The 26,370-nt window shown below is 37.8% G+C and overlaps 1 protein-coding gene across 9 annotated transcripts in view; it reads left to right on the forward strand.

The window, feature by feature from the left end:
• Positions 1 to 2,325: 2,325 nt before the first annotated feature.
• The window catches only part of SLC4A7 (solute carrier family 4 member 7), a 115,566-nt gene continuing 91,521 nt past the window's right edge, over positions 2,326 to 26,370 (forward strand). For 4 of the 9 annotated variants that reach the window (XM_074268062.1, XM_074268068.1, XM_074268071.1 and 1 more), the window contains exon 1: positions 2,370 to 2,520. In XM_074268062.1, coding sequence (XP_074124163.1) covers positions 2,473 to 2,520 — 48 coding nt within the window. In that variant the 5' untranslated portion in view covers positions 2,370 to 2,472. Of the gene's footprint in view, positions 2,521 to 26,370 lie in introns of all 9 variants that reach the window. The other 5 variants (XM_074268066.1, XM_074268067.1, XM_074268070.1 and 2 more) reach the window with 2 other exon arrangements.

Consider the following 26,370-nt stretch of genomic DNA (forward strand, 5'->3'; position numbering starts at 1 on the left):
GTGTGTGGGGGGAGTCAGACTTAGAAAAACAACAACAAGAATTCTGTTTTGAGAATATCCTCAGGTAAAAGGTACGTGAAGGAAGGGTTAACTTGTGCTTCTTTGAATAAAATACAACTCACTATATCATCAAAATGCACAAAATTGCATTTCGAATATGTGGTCCTCAAAGATTAAAAAAGAATCAAATTTGACTTTAAATGGTAGAAGAAATATAAGCAAAGGACAGAGTAACATCAGGTACTTGGACAGAAGTAACATCAGCTACTTGGATTGCTAGTTAGGAATATCTTCCCCAACTTTGTATCTGGTTTCCCACACCTCCACAATAAAAGCATTTTATGTACCTTATCTCTTCTGATGCTCTCCACAACTCCAGCGAGGGAGGGGCCATCTCCGTTTTTCAAATAGGAAACTAAGGCTCCTGAGGTTAACCCACCTTCCTAGGGTAAAACATGTAGATCAAGGCTTCTTAAAACACCCACTCTGGACCCTTTTTGCCTGAGAAACTTTTATGGGACCCCAAGGTGGATAACTACATAAAATAGGTATACAAACCAAACAGTTACTGATAAGGGAGCAGACATTTATTTTAAAACAATTCTTTGGCATGCGTTTCATCTTGTCACTTATTAACGAGGAAAGGAAATTTTGCATTCTAATGAGATGGATGCTCTTGTTTATTTTTACTGAACAATTACATCTTGGTGAAATAGATCAGACACTTTTTACTGTTGCCAAGGCAGTACTTGATACTTTTATTGTTGCCAAATTTTTCACGACTTCCACATTCGTAACTCGATCTAAAGGGCGATTATTAGGTCGATTCTAATAGAAGACTCCGTTTCTCCGTTCATCCTAACTCTTATCTTGCTTGTCAGCTCTTTGAAAATAACATTACCCAGTGTAGATAGTCCTCCTTTTTTAACTGGGCAGACGGGGACAGCATTCTTGTTCTATCGGACTAAGTCTTTCCCCAGCGCTAGGCCTCGGCCACGTTCCCGTCAGGATTTACATTCCCTCAGTATTTAGTGTAAGTTGAGGGCGGGTTCCCTAGTACCCGGGCTATTTCTGTTTTCTTGTCACTGAGAAGTTTGCCCTCAGCGTATCTCGGGTTTTAGTCTTTATTCTTTATCAATGCCCCTGCTCTGGCAAAGGGAGCGGATGTTATGCAATTGGAGCTGCCACAAGATGTTTGATTTCAAGAAAATGTTTTCTCGTTCTGGGAATGGGAAGAGAACGAAATACCGGGCTTGACGTTCTGACAACCTTGTGACCTCATCCGTACTGATTTTCCAACGGAAGCCTTCTTTCCCCGTCCGTCTCTTTCGCGGGAGCCATCCCCGAGTTTGCAGAGGTTTTCGGGTTATTTAAAGCTCTCCGGCGTGGAACGCGGTTCTCACTGGCCGACCGAGAGGCAACTGCCCTTTTCCCTTTCTCTGGTAAAGACTCAACTCCCGCTTCCTCCTCCTTCAGGGCTCAGGACTCGGCTCCAATAGAAAGCGCGCTCGGGTTTAGCGTCCCAGGCCCTGGATTCAAATCTCCCTACCCGTGGAGCCCACTTTCTACACACAAATGACTGTGTCGCCTCCAGTTCTGAATCTAAGATCTCCCGGGCAGGGGGGGGCGGGCTCGGGACGTTCGCCCCCCGGGGGATGGTGCCAGCCGCAAGGGATCGGGAGTGGGCACACTGCACCCAGCATATGCCCCGGAGGGGTCTCATCGGGGAAAGGATCCGGCTCGGGATCCCAGCCCCCGGGAGCCCCGCGTGCGGACCCGGGAGCAGCCCGCTCGCGCAGCCCCCTAGTTCTCCCCTCCGGGGCCCGCTTCCCAGGGTGGGTGAGGGGGTGCAGAACGGGGAAGGGGGCGTGTACGCGTGCGGGCACGTGCCAACCCCAACCCACCCGCTTACTAGCCTACGAATCGGACGCCCAGTCTCCGAGTCAATTGCAAACTCCAGTGGGCGGGGCCTAAGAGGGGCGGGGCAGGAGGAGGGGCGGCCTCGTCCTCGCCGGTCGCTGCCATTGGCTGGTCCGAGCGTCCGTCCCGCTCCTCGACGCGGTGCTCGGGGCCGCGGGGTCGTTCTTGGGCTCTCCAGCCCGGAGCCCCAACGGGCCGGAGGCGCGGCGGGGGCGGGGAGGGAGGTGCGTCATCCCCAGCAGGCCCCGCCCCGGCCCCGCCCCCGGAGGCGGCCCCAGTCTTCATCCCTCGAGCTCCGCACACGTTAGCCCCAGTCCGTGGCCTCCCTCCTCCCCCTCCCAGGGCCATCCTCGAGACCGCCGCAGCAGCTGCCCCCGCGGGGAGCCCGCCGCCCGCCGCCGCCCTCGCGCGCGCCCCCGCCCCCCGCGCCCCCGCGCCCCCGCGCCCGCGCTCGGACGAACGTTCGTCCGCGTCCCCCGCGGTCTCGTCAGCGGCAGCGGCGGCGGCGAGAGCGAGGCGAGGCGAGGCGGCGCGCGGGCCGGCGGGCCGGCCATGGAGGCGGACGGGGCCGGGGAGCAGATGCGGCCGCTGCTGACCCGGGTAACGACCCCCGCCCCGACAGCTCCCTTCCCTATCCCCGTCCCGGCCCGGGGCCGCCCGGCCGCCCGTTGCCCGCCAGACAAAGACTCCGCCGCCGCCGCCCGCCCCGGCCCCTTTGTGTGGGGCGGCCGGGCCGGCCGGCGCGGCGTGGCGGGGCGGGGCGGGCCCGCATCCCCATCCCGGCGCCCTCCCCGGCCCGGCCGTCCTCTCCCTCGCCCCGGGCTCCGGCGCCACCTGCCCCGCGCCCCGGGGGGCGTCAGTGTGCCCGGTGCATGGGGGCAGCGGCGGCGGCAGCGCCCGCACGTGCCCCCGCTCGGGGGGTCCGGGGCCTTTGTGGGCCGGACACGTGGGCGTGAGCTGGGGGAGCGCGTGTACTCCGGGGTCTCCGCCCCAGCCCCCTCCTCCCTCGGGCCCCGCCTCCAGGTGGGCTCCGGGCGGCCCCCTGCCCGGGCGGGGGAAAGGGTCTTCCTGAGTTTGGACGTTCCGCAGACCGGGTCCCCCACTTTTCCGTCCCCCCCAAACCGTGACTCCGTAGGGCGCGTACCGTGGACACCTTCCCCGCGCGTCCTCCTGGCCGGGAGCACAAGGGTCCAGACCCTCCTCTTCCGCCACTTCCCTCCGCGGGGCATCGGCACCTCTCTTTTCCTCAGCTGTCACCCACCCCCCGTGGAGCTGGAGCCTGAAAACCCCCAGGGGAAATGGAGGCGCGGGCAGAGAAACCTCCCGTAGAGTCGGACGTTGGGGTGGCGGGGAGCAGACCAGGAAATGGGCTCGCCTTAGGTCTCTGATTCAAACTCTGCGGTTTGGAGCGCCCCGGACTTTGTCTGGCGTGTACAGTCTCTCCTCGGCCCCTACAAGGAAAGCCGGTGCGTGGTCACCCTTGGCTCTGGCCGCTAGAACCCGTGCGAGCTTGCCACCGAGTGGGAACCTCGGGGGTACGGCTGTGCCGGAGGCGACCCCGGCCGGAGGGGGGGTAACCTGGGCTCGGTGCCCTCCCCAGGAAAAGAATCAGCCGAACCCGCCGGGAGCAGTGATCCACCCAGAAATGGCTCTGGGAGGTCGGGGAGAAGGGAAGGGGGGTGTGCCTAGTGGGACTCTCGGGCCCGGGAAATGAGCCTTTCCCAGAGCTCTGAGCCCTGGAAGCGATTCTGGTGTGGGTGAGGCCATCCCTCAGCCCGCGCGGCGTGTCTCCTGAGACCCGGAGAAGGGGTGTAAAAATAGGAGGCGCTTCGGGGTTCTCTGCGGTCAGTTGTCACATCCAATATGGAAAAATCAGACTGTGTGTGCACAACAGTGACCAGGAATCCGAGCTCTGGCCGATCGTTGGATTGGCATGTAGGAGGCATTTCTCTTACAAATGTAACTAGTTTTACTTAGGTACCAAAGGGAATCATTGTAGTCAGATAACAAATTCTCCCTCTTCTCTGGTATTGGCTGAATTCTGTATCAAAGAAACTCTGTAGAACTACAGAAAAAAGGGAGTCTGAAACTGAATGCTGTGACTGATTATGTCAGGTAAATGTTTCCTGCAAAAATAATCCTCAGTACAACAGCCACAAAATTTGAAGTTTGTTTTAGATTTTTCTGATGGATGGAAAATAGGTGCTGCTATTTATGTTTTCAGAAATGGTAGTAAGAGAAAATGTTGAATTCTTATTTTTCTGCATTGTTAAAATGAATTCCTTTCTTTCTTTCTTTTTTTTTTTTTTCACTGACCAAATCAAACTGAACACTTTTGGAACACCTGCTATTTCCATAGGGGGAAGTACAAAAGAAATAAGACACTTCCTGTCCTAGGAATTAATAATCTTCCCATGAAGACAAAGCATACATATGGGCAGAATTAAACAGCTAAACACAACTGTAGAAGAGGTGTCCAGGCAGCATATGATTAATTGCTAGATTAATTATGCAGAAAATAATTGCTGTAGGAATTCAGAGCGGAGAGAAATCACTATATCAAGATTTTTTTTTTTTTCTTTGTATTGGGTAGTACATTGTCAAAAATGAATTGGCTTCCTGATCTTTAAAAAAGAGCTTTCTGTTGGTTATTTTACAAATGATTGTATAGGTAGTGTGGCAAGATAAATATAGCAGGATTGTAGCTAGCTCTCTAATTATGCTTATCCTTGCTTGATTTAATAGCCTAATACAATGAAGACAGAGAAAGACAATCTGTCCAGCTGGAGGTGGCAGAAGATTGATTTGGATTGAAGAACTGATTGGTGTGGTGGAAATGTTGATAGGATATAGGGATCTTGTTTGAGGAAAAAGTAGATTATGAAAGTCCAGGTATCTTGTGTCTAATCCTTATAGTTTGTTAAAATTTTGTGGCTTTGGACAATTCTGTTGCAATTCTGTGGAAAGATGATTCTGCCCCCAGCCTCCAACTTTACTAGTTGACACCCTTAAGAATGCTATTCAACCCCTCTTATTTAACATTACTGTTCTCATTTGTAAAAGGGAAATAATAAGTTTAGAGTGTTGCAAATAGCTTGGGGTTGTTAGGAGGAAAGTATTCTAGTACTGGTCAGGATGAGGTATTGGAATTATGATACTGCTTAGCTACATTTTCTGAAACTTGGGTAGTTGTATTTGTCAACATCCTGTAATGAGATGGTGTGCTTCCTCTTCCCTGCCCCCTGTCTTGTTAGGTTTGACCACAAATGTGATATTGAAATTAAATAGGTTATACAACTGGCAAAATAAAAAAAAAAAATAAAACCAGGTGTTTCAGACTTAGTGTTGTTTCCTTTAGCAGTCAGTGACTTCTGATTTAATGTCTTTATTTATTTAACTGCATCTTTTGTGCTTATGTTCTTTTCAGTACTTCATAGAGCTTTATACTATGTCTGTACAAAGACATTTTTGAATGAAATTTTTTTAAAATTTTAGTATTTTGCTACATAAAGGAAGGTAACAATGAAAATTTTAACTCTTTTTGTGCAGTCAGTGATTTTATTTCATTGAAAGATTACTTGAGGGTTCCAATTTGGGGAGATGTTTTAGGAATATATAGACAATATCAACCCCCTTTAAAAAAAAAAAGGACTTGTGTGGACTTAGTATGAAGCTGTATTTGGACTGCTACTTAACTGTTAATAAGCTTTCATTCTTAATAGCAGATGTTCATGTTAATCAGTAAAGAAAAAGGGGATGTGAATCTAAAGGAAGAGCAGAGATTAGACCAGGCCAGAACCATCATTTTGACCAATCACATTTCATTTTCCAGAAAGTCAACATTTTTGGTACTTTCATTATTAAGTTCTAACTAAGGTTACTTTTGACTTTACATTTATTCTAGAATTAGTGTGCTGGTATAGATAATTCCTAACTTGGATGTTTTATGTAAAACAGAATCACATTTCCTCCAGCAAAGATAATTGTGCTTTCTGTTCTTTAGGTTAGAGTGTGGGTTTTAATAGGTTAATTTACCCCGTGTTCTAGATTGAAGATGTTAATCCCTTTTCTTGAGGATGATGTTCAAATCACCTAATCTAAATCACAAATCTAAATACACAAATAACTTGATGTTCTTGATGTGCTCTTCTTTTAGAAATCTTTTTTTTTTTTTTCAGAAGTATCAAAGCAAAATGTGAAACCCAAATCTGAAAAATGACAGTGAATATCACTGGAAAATTAATCAGTACCAAGTGTTTTCTAACAAAATAAACTATTTTCTTTAATTTTGGGCTTTCTCATGGATTTTATGAGTTAGTTTATTCCTGATTTTCTTTAGGTTTCAGGTTCAGGGTTGTAATTTGCTTTTCTCTCTCTCTCTCTCTCTCTCTCTCTCTCTCTCTCTCTCTCTCTCTCTTTCTCTCTCTCTCTGTTATTCATTAATTCTCCTGTCATATTTCAATTCAACAGACATTTATTCAGTGCCTACCATATACAAGGAATTGGAATACAAAGTTGAAAAAAAGAGCACTGTTGCTCTTCTGAGAATTTATGGTCTAGTAAGGCCTATGATCTCTTCTAGATCAGGTGCTTTAGAGTTTTAGATTGGATTGCAACTATATTGGATATAATCTCTGTATTAAAAAATGAAAATATTTTTGAAAATTCATATTTGTGAGATGCTCACCCTTTAGATTAACAATTATGTGGTAGGATGCCTTCTTTAAGAATTTAAAGAAAAGAAAAATTAATAATGTGTTTTCCCTAGTTTTGTTTTGAAATAATCATTTTTATGCTTTATGCCATTGGGCCTAGCAAGACAGATATAATATGGCATACCTTTTATTAGATCATGATTTGTTCTTAAAAGTTTCAATTAATGAGAAATGATTAGATATCTAAGAATTTTTACTTGGGTATAATTCCTCCAAAAAGTGAGTAGCAAAGGATATTTATAGGTAAAGAAAATTGTTTTTCATGCTATTGGTAGAAAATCCAACCTCTTCTCTTTTTTTTTTTTTTTTTGTCTTTGTGTCTCCATTGCTCCCTTCTTAGTAGTCATTTAAATGCCTGGTGATTTGGTTTTTAGTTGAAAAATTTTGGTGAAGAGTTTTAAGATTTCTTCATTTATTAGTTTGCAGTATAGTTTACACTCTTTTCCTAACCTGACATCATATATAGTTGATATATGATCATTTGGTGTTATATTTTAGATCAGTGGTTTATGTGGTATATTATAGAAGTAATTTGTTGATATTGGGAGCTGTCAGTTGTTTGGATTCTGATATTATTCACTTAACATTTAGTTAAGACTTTATTTTTTTTAAAGCACTTTGTGGTACTTTCTTGGTTTTGAGTTCTTCTCTCCTTCTAATGCAGCCCTTTTCAACTTCAGACCATAAGAATTTCTCCCATGTTTGATGGTCTCCTGATCTACACTTAAAGCTCCAAGAACCTTGCTCTTCTCTTCTTTTGTTCACATAGAGGTATGCTGAAAATAACTGCTCCCTAGTTAATTTTATCTGAGGTGGGTTGGTTCTATTTTGGAAATTCTTTGAATTGATTGTTTCTTGTCTTATAAGATATATTAATACTCTATTATTAATTCTGTAAATTAGACATATTTTACAATTAGTTTAATTTTAGTAAGTTCCTTGAAGGAAGGGTCTTCTGGGAGTGGGAGATCCAGTGTTAAGCCTTGCACATAGTAGGTATTTTATAGAAGTTTGTTGAATTTAATGAATCCTTGATCTATTGGTTTGGGGACTTTTTTTTTGTATCCTACTTAACTTTGGAGTTAACCCTTTATGCCTTTTCATCCCATGTGATTCTTAATTGTCTTTCTGTAAATCTCCCCTATAAGAGCTAATCTTTCTTCTCTTTTCTTAAAAAATAATTTGTGGGTACCAGCATAGCACTAAGGCCTTCTGTCTATCTCTTTTACGATATTTGTCTGGTTGACTTGTTTTTGTTTATATATTTGATGCCTTTTAAGTCAATTCTCATAATGTGTGTAAAAATTAGTACAGTCCCAATCATTACATTTCCACTATTTTGCTTGGAGTCATTCCACTATTTGTTGAATTTTGTTCTACTTGACAGCAGTTTTTATTTCTTATCAGCTCTATTTTGATGCTTTGGAACTGTTTTCCTGGTCCCATCTTAACATTTGAAATTATGATGCTTTTTATTTTATTTTTATTTTTTGAGAATGCCACTGCATAATTTGAAGTTTTTTTGGTTGAAAAGTAGTTACTTTTCAGTTTTCTTGAAGGGTCAGTCATGGCTACTCTTTGCTTAGATTATAGTGATTTTTCTTTTTCTTCCTTCAAACTTGAACATATAGAAAACAATAGAGCAAAAGGGTATTCTTTGATGTTAAAAACCCTGGAAGAATAATTTATTGATCTGGCACGTGGACTGTTAACAGTATGAGTCTTTCTTTCTTTTTTCTTAATTTTTTTTTTTTTTGTATAATGCTCAAATTCATTGCTGGGATTTGCTTAATTTTAATAATTAAAAGATATTCAGAAAACTTATTAAGAAAATGCTTCATCTTTTTTTTGAAATACTTTGTTTTTAATTAATTTTTTTTGTGATCTGATTTTTTTTTATTTTAATAGTTTTTATTTACCAGATATATGCATGGGTAATTTTACAACATTGACAATTAATGCTTCATCTTCTATGCAGTGACAGGCAGACTTTATTACTATTTGGATGGTGTTTCCAGGGTGATCAGCACAGAGAGCTATTGAAAGATATTCTGATACGTGTGAATCTCTTACTAATCTGTTATGTCATAAAGGCACCACATCAAGGCAAAAGTTGCTGATACACGTGTATCAGTAGAGTGAACATCTGAATCACATAATGTGCTTAACTTGGAGCTTTGAGTGCACTCGACCTTTGGAAATTATGAGTTTGCAGATTACTAAAGTGCTGACCTGCCTCTTGTTTCTAGTCTTTCTATCCAGGGGTTTTTAGACTGGTGGGGTATAGAGTACGTTGTTTTGGGGGTGATTGAGGATGGTCTTTGTAAATGAGTATTTAAAGTATTTGAAAACAGGTCTTTATTTTTATTGATTTTTAACATCTAAACTCTTATTTGTCTTTAAAATAATTTATCAAAGATTCTGAATATTAAATATGTGAAAAATTTTTGCCTAGATTAAGAAATATTTGTGTAAAACTGAATCAGGTTTAATTAGGGAAGTAAAAATTTTAAACATTATTGTTCTTTTACTGTGTAATCTGTTTTTGTTGTTCTTTTATGTTTATTTAGCCTTTGCTTTCTTTCTTTTAAAAATTTGCAGTAAGAATAGGACTAGATATTAGAATAATAATGCTAGTGGTTTCATGTGTATATTTCTTCATTTGACTTGATATCCTTACCTTTGGTAGTTGGGAACAGTAGACTGAGGCATGACCATGTGCATTCCTTAATGCTGATCATTCTTTAGAAGTGTTTAAATACATCACTGTGGTCTCTGATGACTAAAACCTTGTTTTGGAATGGGAGTTTTTAATCTAAGATTCTCAGATCCAGGCTGCTGGGATGGATTGGGGAGTAAAGGCCCAGTAAAAACTAATCAGAAGCTGATGGCCAACAATCTTGGAATTGCAAGGACCAAAAAGTGAGGGTGCCTGAAGTAGAAAGGTGATTCCCCCTACAGTGCTGATTGTGCACCCAGAGGCAGTGATGGTGCCCAGAGAAAGCTAAGTGAAACCTAGGAGCCAAGTCAAACTTAGGAGAGGTTCTGGGATCTGAAAAACAGGTAAGAAAGGAAGGTTCCAGAAGAAAATGAGGGGAAAAGGCTATTTAGCTGAAAATAAAATTCCACGTTGTGATTTTATTGGTGCATAGATGTGTATCTATAAAAACCAACATGTTTGTATTGGTCTACCTGCCATCTGGGGGAGAGGGTAGGAGGAAGGAGGGGAAAAATTGGAACAAAAGGTTTTGCATTATCAATGCTGAAAAATTACTCATGCATATATCTTGTAAGTAAAAAACTATAATAAAAGAAAAAAAAACCCAAAATGTTTTTGGGCCCTTTGCTTCAGCTTTCCTTGAACAGAAGATTTCTTGCAGGCTCAGCAATGGTACTGCAGTGGTGCTGTGGCCACCTCAATGGGCAGGATTTTTTTTTTCCTTTCATACATTTGATGTATATAATCATAATAGTATACATGTGGAATTGTCCAATAGATGGTGCTATTTCCCTTTTTAAAAAAAATCAAAAATTCGTAGGTATTAGATTTTTGGTATGGATTCCTGCTCATATACATTTTTATTTTTGTTATTTTAATATTTGTATCTCCATTATCTCAAGAAACATGAAGATTGATTGAAGAGAACTTATCTTGAAGAAAAGAAGATTGGGGGGAGGGAAGCACATGATAGTTGTTTCAAATACTATAGTGTTATGGAGGGATGACTTACCTGGGAGTAAATGAGACATTCACTGTTATCAGGAAAAAACTAACCATTTTAGCTATCCAGGAGCAGCAAAGACTTCCTCCAGAAATGGAGGATTTGTCCTCCATTGAAGGCTGACCACTTGTTGATAGGGTCTGGTATTGAATGAGGTATGAAATATTTTTCAAATTTCTGATTCAGAAGTGTAGGGCCTTTTTTATTTCTTTGTCTCCTCCTCTCTCCATGAGGAAGTGAGTATTAAAGTAGGTGGTATTATCAGCCAATGCAGGAGGGGGGCTTTTGCTTATAATTATATGACTACCAAGAACACTTTTCTTCCCTCTCCCTCATGGTGCTCTAAGTTAAGTGCTAATTACCCTGATAAGGCTCAGTTATGATCTCTGCGTGGCTGGACTAATTGATCGATCCTTTGTCAAGAGTAAGAAATTGGCTCAGAAATCAAGTTTAACCCTTATGTTTTTTGGTAAACTGGTTTCACGATCACCTGGAGTATGTGAAGGGGTCTCTTGTGAAATGAATCCAGGAACTACCATTTTGATACCAGACAGAGGAGTTTGTATTTTGTCACATAAATAGGGAGGTGTTGAAATTTCTGGAGCAGATTGAGTATATGGTTCAGAATTGACCTTTTAGAGGTATTGAATAAGGAAGAAGAGGGAATTTGGAACATGACTACTATTTTTCTTCTCAAGAAATGACATCTTTTTTTGATAGGGAGAGGGTGCTAAGGTCGCCTGAGGTAACGAGATTTGGAACAATGATTATAGGTTGTGCAACCAAATCAAATAAGAAGTTAACATTGATTTACATTGGACTCAGATGGCACTATTGTGTAGCTTATGGCTACCTATAGCAGCATTTATATGTAGGAACTGAGGGTAACTAAGGTACATGAGCAGAGTTGGGGCAAAAGGGAAAAAAGATTTAAGAATAGATAAAAAGGGGCAGCTAGATGGTGCAGTGGATAGAGCACCAGCCTTGAATTCAGGAGGATCCGAGTTCAAATCTGGTCTCAGATACTTAACACTTCTTAGCTGTGTGACCCTGGGCAAGTCACTTAACCCCAAGCTCAGGGGGGGGGGGGGAAAGTGAAAAAAAAATAGATAAAAAATATATTATTGAACTATATTTACTGTCAATATAAGATTGCAAAAACTATATATAAACAAGATATACAGGGTACCTCAAAGAAGGGATTCCTATAGAAGGTGGGATTTTATTGTATAAATTATTCTCCTGGTTCTGCTCACTTCCCTCTGCATCAGTTTATATAAATCTTGCCAGTTTTTTTCTGAAAACTCTTCCTTCATTGTTTCTTATTATTCCATCACTTTGGTATTGCCACAAATTGTTCAGTCATTCTCCTCGATTTTCTTTATCTTAGAAGTGAGTTTTTTTTTAAACTTAATAATGTTTTACCTTTCTAATTATATGTAAAGATAGCTTTAAAATTAACTTTTCTAAGATTGAGTTCCCAGGTTTTTTTTCTCCCTTCTTTTCTCTGCCCCCTTTCCCAAGATAGCAAGCTATTTGATATAGGTTTTACATGGGCAACCATTTTGAACAGATTTCCATATTAGTCATGTTGTGAAAGAAAAAGTAAAACAAAAGAGAAAAAATCACCAAAAAAATAAAAAAAGGTGCTTCCATAGTTCTCTTTATGAATGTGGATGACATTTTCCATCCCAACTGTATGGGAACTGTCTTGAAAAAGCTGAGAAAAGCTAAGTCTATCAGTTAATCATCTTGCTTTTATTATCATTACTGCTATTATTCAAAACTTGAAATTAGCTTGCACATATCATTATAAATGAGATTGTTATAAAGTTGCTGGAAAGACTTTTTTCCCAATGTGCTGCTTCAGTTTTAATTTTGTTTGATTTTTGAAAAAGTCTTTCAAATTTATTTCCTAGACTCGCTGATATTTTTTATTTGATCTATTACAATTTTCAAGGTGACTATTACTTGGGAAAGTTTTGCCAATTGTCTGCCATTTTCTGTGTTTAGCAATTAAATTTCCATTTCTTTTATTCAGAACTTTTATTTTTTTAATAATCTTTTTTTATTTTTCAAAATAAATGCAAAGATAGTTTTCAACATTCACCTTTGAAAAATCTTGTGTTTCAAATTTTTCCCCCTTCCTCTAGCTAGCAAGTAATACCATGTAGGTTAAACGTGCAGTTTTTCTAAATATTTCCATATTTATCATGTGTGCAAGAAAAATTAGATCAAAAAGGAAAAATGAAAAAGAAAAAAACAACACTAAAAGTTAAAATTTTATGTTGTGATCCACATTCAGCCCCCAGCGTCCTCTCTCTGGATGCAGATGGCTCTTTCCGTCATAAATCTGTTGGAATTGGCCGGAATCATGAAATTATGGAAAAGAGCCATGTCTGTCAGAGTTGATCATCACATAATCTTCTTGTTGCTATGTTCAAGGCTCTCTTCATTCCAGTCACCTCACTTAGGCATAGTTCATGTAAGTCTCTCCAGGCCTTTCTGAAATCAGACTGTCAACATTTCAAAAAGAACAATAATATTCCATAACATTTATATATCATAACTTATTCAGCCATTCCCCAACTGATGCATCTATTCAGTTTCCAGTTTCTGGCCACCACAAAAAGGGCTGCCACAAACATTTTTGCACATGTGGGTCCCTTTCCCTCCTTTAAGATCTCCTTGGGATATAATGCCAGTAGAAACACTGCTGGTTGAAAGGGTATGCACAGTTTCATAGCTCTTTGGGTATTGTTTTATATTGTTCTCCAGAATGGTTGGTTCAAGGACTTTATTTTATTGTAAAATTTCTTTAATTCATTCATTTAAATTGAATGGGGAAAAATTCTTTTTTCCTTTGACTCCATAGTTGGAGTCAGTTTCCTTTTCCAGTTTGGATTTGGTATCTCTATATCTGTAGTAATTTTTTGTCTTTGTTGTTCTATTATATTTAATCCTAACTTCAGCCTTAGTTTCTGAACTGGGACTTTGTGCTAGGGTTCAGGTTTAGTCCCCCTGCTCTGTTGAAGGTGGACTCTTTAACCCAACTTCTTCTCTGTCTTTGACTCACTTGGCTGCTCTGTCTTTACATTTACCTCCCAGATATGGATTTATGCCCGTGGGGTCTTTGAGGGTCGCGCACTAGATCTTTGGGCCCACACTAGTACCTCAGGACAAGGGAAATGAGCTAAAGTTTTCTATTCTAAGCCCTACTAAGACCAGTGATTTCTGAGGTCTATTATGTTGGTTTCCCACCATCCTGAGGCTTTCTTGAGGGAGCACTCTGGATTTGCTGCCTGTAGAAATAGGGCCTTGCAGGTTGTTGGTATCTCATTTGGCACACTGGGAAACTTCTGTCTTGCTTTTATTATGTTTTTTAGTAGGGTCCTTTCTCCATTGCCTAGAAGCAATAAGGTCTGTTTTGTTGTATGGTTCTGGGGTGGATGAAGTAACTTAATTGTAGTTAGTCATTGGATAGTTTGGTGCTATTTTTAGGATTTTGCTTGAATAGATGTGTGGGAGCTGTGCTGCCTGTATGTTCCAGCAGCTATCTTGGCTAGAAGTCTTCCCCACCTCTTCATGTTGCACCTACTTTCAGGATATAGGATTCTACTCTGGGAATCTGTAATGATTTGTTTTGTTGGAATTATCTTAGTTATGTGAGACTTTGTCGGTTTTCTGGATTAATTGATAAGCGATACCCTTCGTACCACATTGGTTGTATAACTTTGCTATTATGTAATTTATTTATAGGAGACAATAATATTTCTTGACTAAACTTGTAATTTTAAGCCTGCATTAGTTTCGTTGTTAATATACGTCCATAAAATCAAAAACTCAATTTCAATTCTGAATTAATTATTATATTAAGTAACTGTATTGTGCAGAGGCAGCATGTAGCAAACTGGCCATGGAGTTAAAGACTGAGTTCAAGCCTCACCCTTGAACAGATGTTGTCTCTGTGACCATCCTAGGTAAGTCATTTAACCTCTTCAGTGTACCAGGCACTGGTCTCAGAGACTATGTATTGCAGAAAAAGTATTCAGCTGAGTTTGGTAGAAAAGGTTTTCTTGACTGAGGTTTCTAGTCTCCATTCCAGTGTTCAAAATGTTAGGTGCTGAAGATATAAATGTGACTCGAGTAAAGGTTTCCAGAGGCAGGCAGAGTGTCTGCTGTTAACCTTACATGATGTTTTGAGTCCTGGTGATGAAAATGCAAAAATGAGACTGCCCTGGGATGAGATATTCCACTGGAGGCATATAACAGATTTAAAAATAAGGAAACAGGGGATGTTTGAAAAACAGTAGAAATGACTTATTAAAAATAGACAGAGGGATGGGCAAGGTAAGATATGGAATGTGTCCACCAGGTGGTGCTCTGCTCAAGCCACCAACAGTGTGATTTTATCAGCTTTCTCTACTGCTTGCTCAAGAAAGAACAGACTTTAGAGTTGCAGTGAATCTTAGCTGTCATTTATTCCAACTCATATCTGTAAAAGAATCTCTGTGATACCAGATGTAACAAATAAGTTATCCCTGCCTTTGCTTGAAAATCTTCAGTAAAGGGGACCCCACCACTTCTTAGGCCATCCATGCCATTGGTTATTAGGAAATTTTAACTGACATTAAGTCTTAGTTTCCCTCATAGTAACTTCTACCTATTAATTCTGGTTCTGCTCTTTGGCCAACCAGAGTATATTTAATGCCTCTTCCAGGAAGACAGCCCTTCACATTCTTGAAGATGGCTCTTATGTCTCCTGTTAATTTTCTTCAAGTAAGAACATCTCCAGTTTCTTCAGCTGATCCTCTTATAACATAGATTTCGTGTCTTCTCTGAACAATCTCCAGTCTATTATGACCTGATATTGAGGAGCCCAGAACTGGACACAGTACTCCATTTGAATCTAAGAAGTCTAGAGCAGTGGTCCTCACACTTTTTAAATAGGGGCCAGTTCACTGTCCCTCAGACTGTTGGAGGGCCGGACTATAGTAAAAACAAAAGCTCACACTCTGTCTCCGCCCCTCAGCCCATTTGCCATAACCTGGTGGGCGCATAAATGTCCTCAGAGGGCCGCATCTGGACCGTGGTTCCATAGTTTGAGAACCCTTGGTCTAGAGGGAGGGACTATCACTTCCTTATTCCTATAAGTTTAATTAATTCAGCCCAAAAGTGCTTCATTTATTTTTTTTTGGGGGGGGCTGTTTATATACATCACATTGCTGAGTCAAGAGTTCTCTCTGAATCTTTGGTTCTATAGGTGAAATATTATCTGGTTTATAATAACTCATAATTCCTTTGGACTTAATGGACTATGATATTGACTCAAAGCCTTTTGCCATCTAAGGTGTCCTTCACTTACAACTTATCAATGTCCTTTTTTGAGCGGTTGTATCTAGAACTGAACACATTGTCCAGGTATAGTATGACCAAGGCACAGAGGAATATCACCTTGGGTTTTTCAAGGAGTTGTTTTCTTAATACATTTAATCAATCTATTTTATAAGGAGTTATATGCTTTTTCCATTTTGTTAAATCTGTTTTGTAAGGAGTTTTCTTCAGATAATTTATGTTTACTTTTTTAAACTCTCTGCAATGTTCTTGTTTCCTTTTCCTATTTTTCTTCTAACTCTCTTTTTAAAGATCCTTTTTGAATTCTTCCTAGAGAGCCTTGTGAGATGGGAACCAACTCTCATCACCCTTTGGGACTTCATCTGGAGGTGATTTTCTTTTAGTGTCCTCAGAGTTTGAGATTTGTTCTTTTCTTTCTCCATAAAAGCTACCTATGATCAATGTTCTTTTTGCATTTTTGTTCATGTTTAAATGTTGATGTCTGCTCTTATGGCATAGGGGAGATTGTGCCAACCTTCCTACAGCTATAGCAGTTTTTTGCTGCCCTGGGCTGGTGTTGCTGACTTCCTTCCTGTGTTGGGTGGGCATGGTCAAGTCCCATATTATTCTGGGTTTCAGAGGCTCCCTAATTGCCTAATTTGCATTGTTTGTCTCATAGCTAATCTGCTAATCCACTGGCTTCTGAACCAGAAGAGTAGCCAACACTGCTGTATTTTGGCTAAGAACCTCTCCATTCCCCAGCCCTGGGTCCCTGTGCTGCACCTTTCTTTGGCCACCTACCTTCCTCCTCCCCCACCCCCGCCCCCTCCAGTCTAATTGAAACAGACTTTTTCTGAAGTTCTTCCAAAATATCTTCTGCAGGAAATTTGTCAGACTCCAAATTCTTCAACATTAGCCCTTGCAAAACCCTCTATGTTCCAATTCTTCCCTTCCCCCATGCCCCCCAGATGGCAAGTTGTCTAATATATGTTAAACATGGTAGAAATATATGTTAAATCCAATATATGTATTCGTATTTATACAATTATCGTGCCACATGAGAAAAAAAGAAGCAAAATAAAATGCAAGCAAATAACAAAAAGTGAAAACTCAATGTTGTGAATTATACTCAATTCCCACAGCTCGCTCTCTGGGTGCAGATGGCTCTCTCTATCACTGAATAATTGGAACTGATTTGAATCATCTCATTGTTGAAGAGAGCCATGTTCATCAGAATTGATCATTGCATGTTGTTGCCGAGTATAATGATCTCCTGGTTCTGCTTATTTCACTTATCATGAGTTCATGTATCTCTCCAGGTCTCTCTAAATTCATCTTGCTGGTCTGTTCAATAATGTTCCATAATGTTCATATACCATAATTTATTCAGTCATTGTCCAACTCAAGGGCATCCATTCAGGTTCCAGTTTCTTGCCACTATTAAAAAGGATTGCCACAAACATTTTTGCACATGGGTCCTTTTTCTTCCTTTAGGATCTCTTTGGGATAAAAGTCAGTAGAAACACTGCTGGATCAAAGAATATGCAGTTTCATAGCCCTTTGGGCATAGTCCAAACTGCTTTCCAGAATGATTGGATCCGTTCACAATTCCACCAACAATGTATTAGAAAAAACTCCAAATATTTGTGGATGCTGTCACTCCAAAACCATTTCACAGGTTTGAGCTGATATTAATCTGAGGGATGCCAGGAAGAGCTCAGATAAAGATCTGTCTACTCTCTGCCATCTTAGTTCTGTCTTTACCTTGTATTTTTCAAGGAGCTAACTTTTAAGAAAAATTCAGTTTTATTTTTATTTTCACTTCCAAATTCTCTCCCTCCCTTTACTTCTTCCCCTAAGCATAGAGAAGGCAGGGCCTACTATATCCATTATACATAAGAAGTCATGTAAAACATTTCTTAATTAGTCAAGTCTTGCTTCTGAAACTACCAATTCATATTCTTTGATCATTTATCATTTGGAGAATGACTTGAATAGCAGTCTTGTTTTTTGTTTTTTGTTTTTTGTTTTGGGAAAAGATGGTCCAAATAGTCCTCTGAGTACATCAGTTCTCTAATCTAAGCTTTATCTGGAGGGCATAGCATTTTTCTTCATTTGGAATTGTGGTGGATCCATTGATGAGAATTACAAAGTTTTTCACAGTTGATTATCTTTACAATATGTTGTTATTCTGTAAATTGTTTTTATGGTTCTGCTCATCCGACTTAGCATTAGTTCATGTATATCCTTCCAGTTTTCCAGAAACCACCCACTTCCTTATTTCTTAAAGTGCAGTAGTATTTCATCACATTCACATAATCATGATTGTTCAGCCATTCCTCAATTGATGAGTATTGCCTCATTTTCTAAATCTTTGTCACCTTAAAAAAGATTTGCTATAAAAATTTTGCATGTATGGGCCTTTTTTCCTTTTCTTTTATATCTTTGATATATACACTTAGTATTTATTGTTCAAGGATATGCATGGTATTATGGCTTTTGGCATATAGTTTCAAATTACTTTCCAGAATTGTTGGACTAATAATTCATAGCTATTGCACATTCCCTCCTGCATTTGTCATTTTCACTTTTTTGTCATTTTAACCAGTCTTATTGGTATGAGGTCATACCTCATTTGGATTTTTATATTAATGATTTAAAGCATTTTTTCAATGATACCTTGATTATTTTTCCCTCTGAAAAACTGCCTGTTGATATCCTTTGATCACTTATAAATTGGGGAATCACTTTTATTTTTATAAGTTAGCATGATTCTATATATATTTAAGAAGTGAGACCTTTATTGGAGAAATTGGCTGCAGAATCCCCTTTATCCCCATTTTTTCCTAAACTTCAAATTTTAGTTGAATTGGTTTCATCTGAAAAAAAATTGTTATATAATCAAAATTATCCATTTTGCCTCTTGTGAGCCTTTTTATCTCTTGTTTAATCATGAACTCTTCCCTACCTATAGATCTGACAGATAATTTCTTCCATGTTTCTCTGTTTGTTTATATCATCCCTTATGTTTACATCATGTACCCATTTTGAGCTTTTCTTTTTATAAGGTAGAAGATAATGGCTTATTCCTAGTGTTTGCCTGATTGCTTTCCAGTTTTTCTAACAATTTTTGCAGGTGTGTTCTTGCTTCAATAACTGGTTTATTAAACTCTAGCTTGTGTGCTTTTTTGCATCTGACTTTTTTTTAAATATGTTCCATTGAGCAACCATTGTTTTATTTTTCTTTTAATCCAACACAAGATTGCTTTGATGATTACTGCTTTGTAGTATACTCTGTGATCTAGTATTGTCAGATTCCTTTCCTTTACAAATTTTTTTTTTCACTGGTTTCCTTGATGTTTTTGATTTCTTATTCCTTCAGATTAATTTTATTAGTATGTTGTTTCTGGCTCTATAAAGTATTTGGTAATTTGGTGTATGTCATTGAGTAAGTAAAGCTTCCCAGTGGACTCTAGGGCAAACCATATCATCATATTATCTGCTAAGAGTGATCATTTTTTTTTCCCTCAGAAACGATCTTTATTCCTATAGTTTCTTTTTCTTGTGTTATTGTTATACCTAACATTTTTAGTACAATTTTGAATAGTAATAGTGCACGTGTTTGTGGGCCTTCTGATTTTATTGGAAAAGTTTCCAATAAATATTGGCTTGGCCTATGAGGAACAAGTAATATTTCTCTAATTATTAAGCTCTCTATTTGAATGAAGAGTGTTTTATAACATGTGTGTACATTTTGGCAATTGGTTACCAAGTCTTCATATTGTCTGAAGTTATTTTAAATGGAATTTCTCTATTTTTTCCTGCTGATCACATATTGATATACACATGAATTGTGTGGGTTTATTTTATATCTGCAGCTTTGTTGAAGTTATTATTTCCAGTAGAATTTTAAATGATTCTTTCATTCACTTGTTTCAGTCATTTCTGACATTGCTGATCCCTTAGGGGTTTTTTTTTGGCAAAGATACTGTAATGTTTTGCCATTTACCTCTCTATTTTATTTTTACAAATGAGGAAACAGAGGCAACTAAGGGTAAGTGATTTGATCAGGGTCACATAGCTAGTATCTGAAGCTGTATTTGAACTCGTAACTTCTTGATTCCAGAATCAGCAGTCTATCTACTGCAGTGCTCAGTGATTGGACCTTTAGGGTTCTCAAAACATATCATCATATTATCTGCAAAGACTGATAATTTTTTCTCCTCAGAAACAATGTTTATTCCTATAGCTTCTTTTTCTTGTGTTATTGTTATATCTAGTTTTTTTTTGGGTACAATTTTGAAGGGTAATAGTAATAGTGGACATCTTTATATAGGCTTCTCATTTTACTGGAAAAGCTTCTAATTTATTTCCATTACAGATAATGCTTGCTACTTATAATTTTAAGGAAAATCCTATCGAATCCTATGATTTCTGTGTTTTTAATAAGAAGGGGTATAGCATTTTTTTCATAAAGCTTTTTCTGCATCTATTTGAAATAATGATTTTTCTTATTTTATAATGACCAGTTTTGTTTAGAGTTTTCTCAATGTAGAACCACCATGCAATCCTGGTATAAATTCAGCTTGGTTATAGCATATTATCTTTGTTATATTGATATATTCTCCTTTCTAATATTTTATTGAAAAATTTAGCATCAGTATTAATTAGTGAATTTGGTTTGTAGTTTTCCTTCTCTGTTTTTGTTCTTCCTTGCTTAAATATCAAAACCCTATTTGTGTGATTAAAAAAAGAATCTGGTAGAACTTCTTCCTTACCTAATTTTTTCCCTTACATCATTTCTGTAGTATTAGGATTAGTTCTTTAAATGTTTGGTAGAATTTATTTACAAATCCATCTGGTCCTAGTATTTTTTTCCTTAGTGAACTTATTTATAACTTAATTTCTCCCCTAAGATTAAGCATTTTGTTTCTTCTTCTGTTATATTGGACAGTTATATTTTTTGTTAGTTAACCATTTCATTTATATTGTCAATTTTATTGTCGTCTAGTGGAACTGAGTACTTCCCAATAATTGCTTTAATTTTATCTTCATCCTTCATCATTTTATATTTGACATTTTCATTTTTTTAAAAAAACCCAAATTTATCAATAGTTTTCTTGTTTTATTTATTTTTATAAGACTAGCCTAGTTTTATTATTTTATTTAAAAAAAACTTTGTTTTATTAAGCTCTCTTTTGATTTTTGGTATTTCTATTTTGTACTCAACTGGGGGTTTTTAATTTGTTCTTTTTCAGTTTTTTTTGAAGTTATATGCCTTAATTGTCAATTTGTTACTTCTTTTTTCAAGTAGGGAATTTCCTCTTAAGTGCTTAGTTTGAATCCTACAAGTTTTTAGTATGTTTTCTCATTTTTGTAATTACCTTTATGAGATAATTGGTTGTTTCTATGATTATTCTTTAACTTGTTTCTTCTTTAGAATTAAATTATTATCCAGTTAATTTTTAACATGTTTCCAATGCCCTTTATGTAGTGTAATTTTTATTGTGTCATAACACAATCAGAAAAATATGTTTTTAATAATTATGTTTTTCTGCAGAAATATTGTATGATTTGTAAGGTTTTATACCTTAATATAGGATCACTTTTGGTGAAGGTGCCATGTTTAGTTGAGATTAGACATGTTTTCTTATTTATTCCCTTCAATATTTTCTTGGGGTCCATTCTATGTAACTTTTCAAAAATTTTATTTAGTTTCTTAATGTTTTACATAATTATTTTATGGTTTGCTTTTTCTAGGTCTGAGAATGGTAAATTGAGATTCCCCACTAGTATAGTTTTATTGTCTGTTTCTTCCTGTAACTCATTTAACTTTTTCATCAAGAATTTGGAATATTGAAATTAATTCATCATTCAGGTTACCTTTTAAATAGCAAATGTAGTTTTTCCTGATTTTTCTTTTAATTAGGTCTGGTTTTGCTTTTGATTTTTTGAGATAATTGCTTCTCCTGCCTGTTTTACTTTAAACTTTGCTCCATCTCCTCTCTTTATCCCCTTTGTAAAAACAAACAAACAAACAAAAAAACATAATATGAGTCTTTGTTTTTCATGTGTATTCCATATAAATAATATATTGTTGGATTTTGATTTCTAATCCAGTCTGCTATCCTTTTCCATTGTATGGATAAGTTTATTCCATTTCTAAGTGTATATTTTCCCTCTATTCTGTTGTATTTTGCTTATTCTTGTTTTTATTTTTTTATTTTTTGCTTTTTATCCAGTACTCTTCTCAGGAGTCTGTTTTGCTTTTGATTATCTACTTTCCACTTTTTCCTCCCTCCCCATGTTTTTTTTCACAGCCCTTTGCTCTTCTCCTACTTTCATGCTGGTAAGATGAATTACTGTACCCAGTTTTATGTGTTATGTGTATTCTTTTTTCTTAAATTAATTCAGATGAGAGTGAGGTCTAAGCATTTTCTGATCTTTTCCCCTCTCATTTTTTCCTCCATTGTTTAAAAAACTCTACCTTGTGTGTTATGTGCCTGCCAGTGCATCCTTCTTTCTCACTTTTCCGTTCTTCTGAGAGCATCCCAATATATTACATTCATACACTTGTCCTCTATTTTAAATAGGCACCTTCAGACAGTTTTAATTATGATAGTTATGAGAATAATTTTATATGTATCAGCTTCCCATATAAGGATGTATAAACCTTCCAAGTCAAACCTTTTAAAGTCCATTATGATTTCTCATGTTCTTTTTTTATGCTTCTCTCAAGTCTTGTGTTTGAATGTCAGATTTTCTGTTCATTAGCTCATCTTTAGCACACTAAATGTCCAATTTAAAAAAAAATCTGTAGAATCATACTCTTTATTCTTGGTAGGTAATTCTAGCTCCTTTTCCTTTTGGGATATTATATTCTAAGCTCGCTGCTTCTCTCTAGCTGCTAAGACTTGTAGGTTTCTGACTGGCTCCCTAATATTTGAATTGTTTCTTTATGGTTGCTTGTAATTTTTTCTCCTTGATCTGGGAATTCTGAAATTTGAGTATGTTCTGGGAGTTTTCATTTTGGGATTTCTTTCTGGAAGTGACTAATGGTTTTTCTTTTTAGATTTCAATTTTATCTTCTGGTTCTAAGATATTAAGGTAGTTTCCTTTAAAATTTTTTGAATATGCTGTTTAGGATTCTTTTTTAAAATCATGGCTTTCAAGCAGTCTACTTATTCTTTTCTCATTCTATTTTCCAGATCAACTTTTTATTTATTTATTTTGCTGAGGCAGTTGGGGTTAAGTGATTGCCCAGGATTCACACAGCTAGGAATTCTTAAGTGTCTAAGGCCATATTTGAATTCAGGTCCTCCTGACTTTAGGGCTGGTGCTCTATCTACTGTAACAACTAGCTGCCCTTGAATCTGTTATTTTTCTATATGAGCTTTATTTTAATTTTTCAGCCTTTTGACTATTTGTTATTGTTTCTTGATGTCTCATTGAATCATTAGCTTTCACTTGTTTATCTGATTTTTAAGTATCATGCTGATTTCAGAAAGGTCTGGAGAGACTTACATGAACTAATGGTATATGAGGTGACTAAAATGAAGTTTATTTTCCTGGTCCTGCTTACTTAACTGTTTCACTTCATACAATTCTTACCAGATTTCTATGAAAGTGTGCTTCATCATTTCTTATGGTACAATAATATTCCATTATATTCATGAATCATAATTTATTGAGTGATTCCCCACTTGATTGGTGTACCTTTAGTTTATATTTCTTTGCCAGTATAAAAAGAACTGCTATAAATGGTTTTGTACCTATGGATCCTTTCTCTTCTTTCTTTGATCTTTTTAGGGAAAAGACTTATGTTAGTATAGTGTATTTTTAGGAAAAAGAAACTGAATTTATAGGCAGATATATTTTAAGATTTTCTGTTTTCTTTTCACTGGTAATTAGAATTTAGATAAAAATATCTGGTTTTATTGTAATAGGTATGTAAAAGCATAAACAAATCAGACTTGTGTGGAAAATATTTTCAAAAAAATGTAGCAAACAATATATTTTACCAAAGAGGAAAATAAAAAGAGGATTTCTCAGTTTAGGATAATGATTTTTTTTAAGCTCCAAAATGAAAAGTTAAAATTTGTGTAGTTAAAATGTAAAGTTCTAAATGAGATGGTCATAGGAAGTGATAGCCCAGGAATTATTTTGAGCGTATTTAGCTCCCTTAAATTATTAGTCAAAATCCTCTAGGATGAAATGAAATATTTCATAGAATGTTCAGTGAACTTACAAATGTAAGATAGTATATAGAACTACTGTTGTTAATCTTTTATAAATCTTGGTAAAAAGAGAAGTTCCAGAAGTGGAAAATGGTCAGTAATTTGATTTTAAATAAGAGAAGAATCTTAGAAACTATAGACTAAGTGTGATGTTTATATCCTAGAAACTTCTAAAACAAAGAATTTTTTTGTATGTTATAATCACTAGGAACTATTGTAGGTTTATTAATCATTTTGTACTAACTTTTTTGTTTATATCTTTTTGCTTGGGTTATTAGATTGTGGATGGAGGAAGAATGTTATGAATTGTAAACATTTTATTAAGTATCTTCTATGTAGTTGGTGATGTGCTAAGCCTCGGGAATAAAACTAAATAAAAACTAAATAAAAAGAAGAAAGGAAAAAGGCGATTTTTGCTCCCAAGAATCTTAGCAGTCTAATGTGTGGAGACAGCACCTAAAAGGAACTATTGTTGTTGTTTGTCATTATTGCTTGACCTTCTCAGAGAGTACCATGACATCAGGGAGGTGATTCCATGATATTCAAGTGAATGGGATTTGAATGAGGGAGGGCTGTACAAGCTCACCTGCCTCACTTTTCCCTTCCAGAGCCTCCTGCATCCAGTGCCAAGTTGTAGATCAAGATACCTGGAAGTGACCCTGGATGCAGTGGTAGCTTGACCTTTTAAAGCTCAGGTTTTTTTTCGGGTCTTAGTTTGACTGAGACAATCACTCCAGTGATTTAAGTGTGGGTAAGAAAGAAATGAGGCAAAAAATGGCTTTTTAAAAAACTAATTTAAAAAAATCTCCAAACTACCAAGAGTAATCAGTCTGGTAACATTCACTCTGTGACAGTTGGGGCCAAAACAAAGATCTGATAGTGTTTGATGGTTAAGAACGTAGGAAGGAAATGCTGTGTTGGGGAGGACTTTAAATTCAAGAGAAGATCTTAGGGAGTTCCTGGAATTTATGGAATAAGGGAAGAGTGGTGTAGTCAGGCCTACTTTTAAGAAAAGTCACTTTGGAAGCTTAGTGGAGAATATTTTGAAGTGGGGAGAACTGGAGGCAGAGAGACCAATCAGAAGACTGTTGAACTAATCTAGGAAGGAGGTGACGAGGGCATCATTCTAGGGAGTATAGAGATAGAGATGTTAGGTTGAGGCTTCGTGACTGGAAATGTAGTGTGTGTGAGAGGAATTGAGAGAGAATATTGGGAAAGGAAGGTAAGAGACTAAGGTTGGGGGAAAAGATAAAAGACACCTTTGGAGTTGAGATGCCAGTGAACTTTGAGTTTGTTTTGAAGAAAATATCAAGTTTAATAATCCCTCAGGTGACCACCTCTGCTTTGTTTTTTCACCTGGACCACAGCCCTCTTATCCTAGACTTCCAGAACCCACATCTTTAGTTCTTGAGCTCTCCCTCTGAGGAGAGACATCTCAGATGAGGATTATCTAGAGTATAAACATAGCTATCCCAGATCACACAGGTCTTCCATCCAGCCATTCACCAAGGCCATCTTGTCATCGATCTTGCCACTCCATGTGCTCTCCTCCCTCACTCTGCAGTTATTCCTCTGGAAGCAATCAGAGCAGTAAGGCCTACTACTTTAGGAAAGGGTTTGTTGACTCTCCATCACCAGTACTTCTGGGTTGTCTTCCTTTATCAGAGCATAACTTGATAGAGTGCAAGGACTGTCTGTCTCCCTTTTTGTATTTGTGTTCTTTTACATATTATCTGGCATATAGGAATTACTTAGGAGTTTTTTAAATTTAGGATTTCAATCCTCCATTCAGCTAAGTGGGGATGCTGAGAATGCAAGTGTTTTCTCCATATATGAGCACTTAGCTTTGACCTTCATGGCCATATACTGTATTCTTTCTCTAAGGATAAAGCTAATCTTAGACTTAGGATATATAAAGTTCTAAGGTTATATAATTGTTCAGTGTGTTCTATCACCACAATTTGGAAGCTTAGGAAAGAATTAAAAAGCATGCCATTTCAATGAAGAATCAAGAGTGTCTTGACTAATATTGGAAAGTTTTTGTATGATTTCATAACATAATGAGTGGTAGCGTATTGCTTGCCTTCTAAATAGATAGGGAGAAGCTGAAGGGAGGGGAAAAATTGAAACTTAAAAAAAGTAACAATAGTCTTATCCTTATACTGGAAGGAAAGCCTTTATTTAAAAAAATGTATTCTAAGTAAGAAGTATTTCAATATGCTGTTAAGCCTAACCAGTTGTTTTTTTTTTCTCCCGGTTGTAGTTTATATAACTTACTATGTAAATGAGTTTATTAAGCAATTAAAATTATGTCTTGGCAAAGCATAAGTATGGAAAATATTTCTTTATGAAATTTGAGGATGTTAAACAATGACCTGTAATTTGTATGTAATGACTTATTAAAACTAATTGTAGGCTTTTTAGCATGAAATTTAAGGTCCA

Source organism: Sminthopsis crassicaudata, chromosome 5, assembly GCF_048593235.1.
Source record: "Sminthopsis crassicaudata isolate SCR6 chromosome 5, ASM4859323v1, whole genome shotgun sequence".
In the NCBI taxonomy this organism is placed as follows: Eukaryota; Metazoa; Chordata; class Mammalia; order Dasyuromorphia; family Dasyuridae; genus Sminthopsis; species Sminthopsis crassicaudata.